The sequence below is a fragment of the Bos indicus x Bos taurus genome, chromosome 4, assembly GCF_003369695.1.
Source record: "Bos indicus x Bos taurus breed Angus x Brahman F1 hybrid chromosome 4, Bos_hybrid_MaternalHap_v2.0, whole genome shotgun sequence".
Taxonomy (NCBI): domain Eukaryota; kingdom Metazoa; phylum Chordata; class Mammalia; order Artiodactyla; family Bovidae; genus Bos; species Bos indicus x Bos taurus.
The window spans coordinates 7,047,881-7,057,089 of record NC_040079.1 but is presented as its reverse complement, the minus strand read 5'-3'; the positions used below and the strand labels follow the sequence as shown (position 1 = coordinate 7,057,089).

General features: G+C 59.1%; 1 protein-coding gene across 10 annotated transcripts; it reads left to right on the top strand.

Moving 5' to 3' along the window:
- Positions 1 to 2,662: 2,662 nt before the first annotated feature.
- LOC113891027 (zinc finger protein OZF-like) lies at positions 2,663 to 8,542 on the top strand. 10 transcript variants are annotated; one of them, XR_003510653.1, is made up of 4 exons: positions 2,663 to 3,218; positions 5,309 to 6,227; positions 7,063 to 7,254; positions 7,820 to 7,902. XR_003510653.1 is itself a non-coding variant. In XM_027538648.1 (3 exons), exons 1-3 carry the CDS (start codon positions 2,793 to 2,795, stop codon positions 7,906 to 7,908), a joined length of 1,434 nt encoding a protein of 477 aa, XP_027394449.1. In that variant the 5' UTR covers positions 2,668 to 2,792; the 3' UTR covers positions 7,909 to 8,542. The 10 variants fall into 10 exon arrangements, 6 of the variants coding, with proteins under 6 accessions (XP_027394449.1, XP_027394452.1, XP_027394451.1 ...); XR_003510651.1 differs by having other exon boundaries at positions 7,063 to 7,636; positions 7,820 to 7,878; XR_003510652.1 differs by lacking the exon at positions 7,820 to 7,902 and adding an exon at positions 7,481 to 7,572.
- Positions 8,543 to 9,209: the final 667 nt, after the last annotated feature.

Here is a 9,209-nt window from a genome sequence, read left to right as displayed (position 1 = left end):
GGCATGGTCACTGAACTGAGTGCAGAAGTGCTGGGGCTGCAGCCCAGAGCTGGGGGAGCCAGAGGATGACCAGGCTGACCTCTGTGAGAGAGCACACGTGTCCAGGGGAGTCAGGGGGATCACTGGTCCAGCCAGTGTGCCCCGGAGGTGGGGGAGGGAGGGAATATAGGGCCCTGGGCAGGACTCAGCTGAGCTGGACACACCTCTACCCAGAGGGGGCTCACGGGCCAGCTGTTCTTGGCTGTGAGCAGCCTGGGCCTTTTTTTTTAGGGTCCAGAGTCCAGCTGTCACATGAGCCTCGCGGATGGTGGGGATCTCCATGCCAGCCCCTGGCCCTGCCTGGACGGAGAAGCGTGACTGCGTTTGCAGAATACTTCCTCGCTGCCATTCTATTGTGCTCACGACAGCACATGCCAACGGCAGCAGGAGATGTGTGCGGGGGTGTATGTGTATGAAACCAGAGACGTGAAGTGAGTCAGCAGAAATCACACACAGGCAGGGCAGAGGAAGGAGGCTTCCCGGAGCCCTGGGCATTCCACTGGGAGCAACGAGTTTTAGGTGGTGGTGTCTGCCTCCCCCACCCCCCTGGCTGTGTTCCTTCCCTTTCTGTGTTAGTGTAGCTTACCCGGAAATATGGCACAGCTGCTAAAAATAAGGGTGATGTCCTCAGGTATATTATTTTGCTTTTGAGGAATCTGGTCATTTCCTAAGTGTTCCCATTTCTCCCGAAGCCTGTGGGAGAGATGAAAGCTGGTCGCTCTGACGGGTGATGTTTGCAACCAAAGAGAGCTGGGTGGCATGGCTGTTCATGAACCAAGTCCACGGGCCAGGTGGGGTGTGGGTGTGGGTTATCGTCAGTGGTTAGAGGTCCTTTTGTCAATGCCATGGGAAAGCTACACTTGGCCCTGGAGTAAACATCTACCTTGGTGGCTTAACGTCTTTGGCTTTCCCAGAATTCCTCCCCCACCCCACAACTGACTGTATTTGAAATACCAATCTCCTTGGGATGTCTCCTCTGGGGAGCTCCACAAACCTCAGTGAGGGGCTACTGGAGCAGCGTGGATGGGGTGGGTCTGTCAGAGGCTGAGAGTGACCCAAGGGGGGACCTGCTGGGATGAACTGGTCCACGGGGCGAGCTGTGAAAGCTGGTGTTGGGAGTGAGGGATTGGTTTTACTCCCAGATGGACCCCCCCACCTGGAATTCATTTCCCAGGCCCTGGAAGGGACCTTGGGTGCCTGCAGGGCTGCGGGGGGCACCTCCTGAGGCTGGGGGACTCATGCCTCCCAGAAGCCTTCATCAGGGATAATGCCACCCCAACAGCCATATCCACTGTCTGTTGTAAGGAGCCCTGCCTGGGCCTTCCGGAATCCTAGCAGTATTTTCCACCCGGCAGCTGCAGAGGGCCAGGGCAGAAAGGGCCAACTAATATTCCTCTGCGTGCGTGCATGCACGCATGCTAAGTCGCTTCAGTCTTGTCTGACTCTTTGTGTCCACCGCACCCCCCCCACCCCGCCCCCCGCCAGGCTTCTCTGTCCATGGGATTCTCCAGGCAAGAAAATACTGGAGTGAGTTGCCTTGTCCTCCTCCAGGGGATCTTCCTGACCCAGGGATTGAACCTGAGTCTCTTATGTCTCCTGCATTGGAAGACGGAGTTCTTTACCGCTAGTGCCACCTGGGAAGCCCAGAATGTTCCTCTAGCACTTTTAATTTAAAAAATCATTTTCCTTCTCCAGCCTCAGTTTCTTCATCTGTAAAATGTAAATTTGAGGGTATTTTCCCCTTTGGGATGAGATTATTCCTTCCGATCCTGGTCAGCACAGTTTCTGTTTCTCCACTGAGGGACCAGGGTGATGCCACGGAGAGGGAGCTGGGCCTGCCTTTCCACCTGGACTCTGCCACATGGAGCAGTGGGGAAGGGGGGATGGGGAGAGGCAGGGGTGGGGTGTTGGCAGAGCCACTCTGTGTTTCAATTTTATTTTATTTTCCCATCTATGAAATGGGATAATAACACTTGTATAGGTCAGCCGGCACTGGTTATTGGAAGGCTCCCGTGAGATAATACATGGGAAAGGGCTTTGTAATGAGAGAAGTAATGTCTAGGTAAGGTGTATTATTAAGTGACATTTGGAAGCTGGAATTCAGCCCAGCTCTGTCCACACCAGCTGCCTCCCCGGGGTGTTACAAGTGACTCTTGCATGGGTTGTCTTTAGCTTGACTGTAATGGGCTCCTTTGTGGGAAGGATGGGATGGTAGGGGAATAAGTATCTCTTCTATTCCACCCAGTCATCTAGTCATCTTGATGGCATAACCTGATGGTAGACTGGGCTCTGTCTCCCACCCATGAAGCCCCTGCTCAGAAAGGTTCCCCGGGGGTGGGGTGGGCAGCTTCCTGCGTTCACACCTTTCTCTCTTTTGCAAGGAAAGGCTTTGTCCTTTCAGCGCCCCCAGACCCGGCTTCTCAGGCGCTGGGGCCAGTCTGTGGGCCTGACTAGGGTAGCTCGGCTTCCCTGGTGGCTCAGACGGCAAAGAATCCACCTGCACTGCGGGAGACCCTGGTTCAATCCCTGGGTGGGGGAAGACCCCCTGGAGAAGGGAATGGCAACCCACTCCAGTATTCTTGCCTGGAGAAGCTCCATGGACGGAGGAGCCTGGCGGGCTACAGTCCATGGATGGGGTCGCAAAGAGTCGGACACGACTGAGCGACCAAGCACAGCACAGCCGTAGGATGAGGGAGGCGAGGCTGTAGCTCTAACTGCTGAATCGGGGGGCCTCAGGGAATCCTGAACCGGGAATGGCTGGGACAAGGGGACCTGGGGCGATCCGCCCGCCTAGGCGTCCTGACAGCCCCTACCCCCCGGCGCCCCGCCTGGTTCCTTGTCTTGCCCCGGGCGGGAGCCGCGCTCGCAGCCCTCCTCGGTGCTCCAGCCAGGCTGTGGGCGAATTAGACCTCCCAGCCTCACGGGGCTGCTGTGCGGCTGCGGCGACGTTGGCGGCTGCGGCGCTGCGAAGGAGCGGCGGGCTGCGGGGAGGCGGCGCCTCGCGAGCCCCGGGCCGGGTCCGGGGCGGAGGCCGCGGAGGGAGGTTACCGTATTTACCCAGGCCGGTGCCGGACCCTTGGGGGCGGGTCACTGCGGGCGCGCTACCGTATTTGCCGGGAGCCGCGCAGACCCTTTCCGGGAGTGGCGAGCGCCGCGACTTAATTACGTATTTATCCGAGGTGGCGTGGTTCCCCCCCCCCCCACCCCACCCCCGGCGTTGCGGGAGCGGGGTGGGTTGCACAAATTCCCAAAGGGAGCCAGGGCTTGCAGCGGAATGGGGTGGGTTGCTGCAGCAGAGTGGGAGGCCTACATATTTTCGTGGGGGTGGGGTTGCGACGCAGAGTTTACCATATTTCTCCAGGATCTCGCTCTGGCCCGAGGAGCTGGCAAGGTTGTGTGCGGGGGTTCGGGTGGGTGGGGTCAGCTCTTCCGATTCACGCCGCGATCTGATAAGAAGAGCGGTGTTGGAGGCTGGCCGTCTTTTTTGGGGTGAGGGAGAAGGGGCCCCTGGAGGCTTTGCGGAGAGTTACCGTATTTGCCTTGAGCAGCGCAGACTCGAGGAAAGAGCCACTGCTGGAGGCCGGAGGACCTGGGGCGCCGCCTGGGCTGTGAGTGCGGGATGGGATGGAGGAACTTGCCGCCAGAGAGACTGGGGACCGTGGCCTGAGACCCTCTCGGCGGGCGGGGCCCTCGGCCAGGGGTGTAGCTGGGGGAGTGGGGAGGCGGCTCAGAGGCAAGGCCAGGCTGAGATTGGCCCAAGGGGACAGAGATGATCTGTCTTTGCAAACATCCGTGCAGCTGCCTGGGGAAAGATTTGGGGGTGGGGTCTGTTGCAAGTAGTCCTTGTCCCCTTCCCCGGGGTGAGTGGTGTTCCCCGGGGGCCTGAGGGTAGGGGGAGACAGAGGGGGTGCCTCTGGGACCCCACTCTGCTGGTAGGTCCACTGAGGCGGTGGTAAGCAGGGAGATCTGCAAGTGTGGAGAAGGCCTGCATGGAGGTCCAGGTGAAGGGCCAGGAGGCTTCCCTGATAGGGGTGGGGGATAGCATGGGGAGAGGTCAGCTCGACCCCTTGAAGCAGGCCTCAGTGCTCTGCAGAAGCTGGAGCCCAGGAACTGGGGAGGCGTGAGGGTGTTGGCCACAGACAGCGCCCCACAGAAGCAGTGGTCCTTTGGGTCCTGATAACCTGTGGTGGCCAGGAGAGCGGTGGTCTTCTGTGTGTGTGTTTTGAGGGGCACTTAGCTGGTGAGCAGCTAGTACATTGAGAAGAACTTTTGACAGTGAGGAAATTTACAGTCTAGTCCCGGTTCACCTTGCTGGGCGACCTTGGGCAAGTAAGTCGACCTCACTGAGTCTTGGTTTCCCCATCTATAAATTGGGGTTCAGTAAGCCTGCCCCTTCCTCGGGGCTGTTGTGGCCAACAATTTAAGAGGGACACAGTGCTCTGGGAAAGAGGATCCTTAGGAGAAGCAGTGTGAAGGAGATGGAACTGAACTTGGGGGTGTTTGTTGAGCTGAGAGTGTTCCTCAGCCTTGGGCCAGGTTTTCCTGGGGGGATGCCAAGAGGAATCAAGCTGAGACCCGCCCCCTGCGAGCTTACACTGTGGTTCAGTGACTTGCAAACCTTTTACAGGCATGCCTCATTTTGATAAACAAAGAGCTGCTGCCTTTAATGTTTAACTGAGGTTACTTTCAAGTTTACAGGGCTTTTGTTTTGTTTCTTCTTTTAAGCTTTGCAAAAATATCTTTAAACCACTGTTGACCCCACCCTTCCCTCCAGATTGGGGATGTCTGTCCCTCCCCTCCTCCTTGAGACTCTGGTTGGAGGGATAAGGCGCACCCGGGTTCAGGACAACTTATAAGACTGGAAGCCCCTGAGTATTACTCATCAGCATTTATTCCATGCCTTGTGTGGTAGGCACAGCGTTTGATGTGGGTCATAAAAGGAAGCAGGTCTGTCCTTAAGATGCTCACAGATTAGGGAGACAGAGGTGGCATGACCGACCCATGTGCTGTGTGATGTATGAGGGTCACAGGGTTGGGCCACGTGGCTCAAAAGAAGCTGGAGGGGTCAAGGAAGGTTTCTAGCAGGAGGTGTCATTTGAGAAAGGCCTGAAGGAGGGGTAGGATGTGATTAAGGGGTAGAGAAGAAAGAAGGACATTCCAGCAGGGGGACACTGGCTCGAACAGGACTGGGGAGTGATGGGCACTGAGGTTGGGGGCTGGCCGACCCTCGGGTGCCCTCTGACTCCTCTCTCTGCTTCTGCCTCCTCAGGGGCCGGTGATTGCAGCTGGACGTGCCCATGACCGAGCTGGCATCCTCCGGGGTCGGGTCCCCTACGGGGGACGGGGAGGAGTGCCTGGGGGACGATCGAGGCCTGGTCATCCACCACCCGGCGGAGGAGCAGCCGCACCGCTGCCCGCTGTGTGGCCAGACCTTCGCCCAGCAGCCCAGCCTGGTGCGGCACCAGAAGGCGCACGCCGGGGCGGGCCGCGCAGCCGCCTTCGTGTGCCCGGAGTGCGGCAAGGCCTTCAGCGTCAAGCACAACCTAGAGGTGCATCAGCGCACCCACACGGGCGAGCGGCCCTTCCCCTGCCCGGAGTGCGGGCGCTGCTTCAGCCTCAAGCAGAACCTGCTCACGCACCAGCGCATCCACAGCGGCGAGAAGCCGCACCAGTGCGCGCAGTGCGGCCGCTGCTTCCGCGAGCCGCGCTTCCTGCTCAACCACCAGCGCACCCACGCGCGCATGCCCGCGCCGCACCCGCGCCGCCCCGGCGTCTTCGGGGAGCGCAGGCCCTACTTTTGCGCCCGCTGTGGCAAGAGCTTCGCGCGCGAGGGCTCGCTCAAGACCCACCAGCGCAGCCACGGCCACGGGCCCGAGGGTCAGGCGGGCCATTTAGGCCGCGTGCTCTGATACGCACAGAACCTGCCGCCGCCGCCGACTGTTTTCCGCCCCAGAGCCGCATCTGTGACCCCTGGAGATGCTGCTGGGCTGGGGCCCCCTCTCTGGATGGGATCCTGGGAGACCGTGAGGGCTGGCTTGGGAGGGGGGAGGCTCTCAAAAGGAGTGGGCCGCTGCCGGGCTTGGGCCGCCGCCTTCCTCTCATCCTCCAGGACCCTCCGGGTGGCTGCACCCGGCTGCTTTGGGCCCCAGTGTTGGTTTTCCTCCACAGGCACATCCAGCTTAGAGCAGGTGAGACCTAGCGCTGGCCAGAGCCCTCTCGGTCTTGTTGGGGGTCATGTGGGGAGGGTGGGGCAGACAGGGCTTCTAGGTGTAGGACTGTCTTCTTACTAGATCCTCGTTCCCTGAATGCCAGAGTTGAAAGCCACCCGGAGAGGACACTCTCCGCAATCCTCAGGCCTCCCCCAGCCCCAAGGTCTCCTGGCACAAGTGCTTCCTACTTAGTGCCTTTGAGAAGTCATTTCACTTCACGACACAGTTTGCTTATTTATAAGTAGGGGCTAAAGATGAGGAGGGCCTCCTCCTCCCGGGAATGTTGTGAGGACTGTTAAGTTTAGCAGATAAGAGGAGGTGACATCATTAACTGAGTGCCCCAGTGTGCCAAGCTGTGTGCTGAGTAGGGTCCTTGGGAGGAGCACAGCCCTGTCCCTGGGGTGCTCATACAGGGTGATGCCGCCTACTGTAGGAGACAGACTGAAAGTGTTCTGGGGGGTGGGGCGGTGACTGGCGACACCCAAGGCAATTTGATGGTTTGAGCTGGGTCCTGGGGACTCATAGGGAACATAGAACCTTCCATAGAGTGTGGAAGGTTTCTAAGGTGGGTGTCTGAACTCGGAGGCTTATATTTGCTCTACAAAGGATTTGTGGCAGGGAGAGGGGACACCAAAATATTTAATGGAAAGAGCCCAGTGAGTGCGAGTGCATTCAAGGACAACTAGAGGCATGGAGGAGAGATGGAAGTAGGACCCGGGTCCTGGGGTCGTCCGGGCAAGGGAATTGAGGTCCCCCGAGCGGCTTGGCCAAAGTCATGCAGTGAGAAAGGGGCGAGCCATGACCTGTCCCCCAGGCCTCAGATTCCAAGCTGATGCTTGGGCTTCTCCGCCATGTGGTCAACAAGGAAAGTGAGGCTCCCCCAGGCTGGCCCTGAGTCACACATAGGAGTTAGTGGTGCAGCAGTGCAAGCCTGGACCTCATTTTGAATTCTGGACCCCAAGACCCTGTATCTCTCCTGTACCATCATTAAGAGATGCTACTACAGGTGGGAAAAATGTGGCTTTGAGGAAGCGGGACCATGTAGTAGGAGGATGGGCAGGGGCATTGGTGGGAGATATGGGTGTCTGCAGGGGACATGACCTCCTGGGTGGTGGGGTGGGAGGAAGGCAGCCGGGGGCTGGGAGAGGACCTGCCTCCACAGGGCCCTTGCTCCACACCCAGGCTGGTGCTCAGTGCTGGAGACCCGTCTCTGCCCTCCCTCCTTTCCTTAGAGCCATGTGGCTTCTCGGGGATCAGTTGTCCTCTGCCTGCCGCCCGTATGTGGCTGTTGCAATGTGGACTAGTGCTTAGTGGTGGAGATTAAGAGATTAAGTCGGGACCCAGGACATCTGGAACCAAAAGTACCCTGAACCCACGATGTCTCATTGGTAAATGGGAGTATAATCCTGGGGGTGCTTGGTAGGGGCTAAGAGGATGCAAAATTCTGAACTGGGTGCAGGGGGCCCATGACTGCTCCCTCCTAGCCCTGGCTGAGTGGGGGCCAGGTGGGGGCTGGGTGGGGCCATGTTCCACCCCAGACCTGACCCTGGTCTCTTTGTCTTTACGCACAGATGTGGAGTGGTCAGGAGCTCTGGGCATGTGCAGGGCACCTCTGACACAGAGACTTGGAATGGGGCCCTGGGCCTGCGCCCCAGCATGAGGACACGTCCCCTAAGAAGACCTACCTTGGGAGGTGAAGGCAGAGGGTCCGATGGAGCCTGGAATTGGAGACAGACTTTGTGCCTTGGCGGAAAAACTCCCCGGGCTTGCTGGGAGTTACAGCCAGAGAAGAGGTGGTCCTGGCTGCCCCGCCTCTCCTGTGGTAGCAGCGATGGTGCCTGTGTGGGGAGCCCACTTCTGTGCTCCCGCCTGGCCCACCAGAGACAGGAAGTCAGCTGCTGGGGAGGACACAGTGAGTGGAAGCAGACACCCGGCTCCAGAGGCAAGACCAGCCCCCCATGGATGAACACGCCTGCAGGCTTCCCTCTCCTTTTAGGGCAGTGGTTTCTTCACACTTTTGGGCTCATGAAGCCCTCTGGCAAGATGGCAAAGGTTATGAACCTTCTCCCCAGGAAGACGCACACATTCACGGGGAAGCAGAATCTACGAGGGATTCCAGGAGCTCCGGGACTCCAGGCCGAGATCCCCGGGCCCTGGGGCTAGCCCGCCGCTCCTTCTTGAGCTGACACAGAGTCCTGGGTCAGGATCTTCGTTCGAGTCACATTTCGTTTCCCCCATTCCGCACCCATCGACCTTCCTTCCCTTTTCAGGAATAAAGAATTCTGAGGAGGGGCCCTGAATAGTCATTCTGTTCTCCCACAGCCCACAGTCGGCACATCAGGAGCCCCAGTTCCCTTCCCCAGCCGTCGTCATCATTGGGAAGCTTGGAGGGGGCTGGTCTGCTCTCCTCTGGTTTGGGGTTGCTTGTTCTGGCTTCCAGAGTGCTGGCGAAGAGGGCGAGGTGGGAGGCTGGGGAGGAAGCGGCACCTCCCTGCTGGTGGCCGCGAGCTCCAGGCAGGGAGAGAAGCTGGCAGACAAGCTTCTGTGTGTCCACAGGGCACAGAGGAACAAGAGGAGGGCGAGGCTGGGGCCAGCTGCAGGGCAAGGGCTCCTCCAGGCTTCACACCTGGCCTGGAGCTCCCTGGCCTCCCCAGAGTGGACCACCTCTCAGAAAGGAGGGGACTGACTACGGCCGGGCTGGGGTTTTGGGGACAACCAGACTTTGTAAGGTGAGTTATAGGGAGTGAAACCCTTGAGGGTGGGAGAGGCCTTTAGTTATGACATGCAGGTCAAATCCCAGGGATGTGAGTGCCGGGGTGCTTGGGAGTTGTGTTGAGGTGGGGGCTGAGGTTCCCAGGGCTGAGCTGGGGTTCAGTCAGGGTTGCTGGGGGGCTCCCATGGGTCTCTGGTGCAGTTTGCACAGGGGTTCTTACCGACCACCTGCCATGCGCTGGCTTCTGG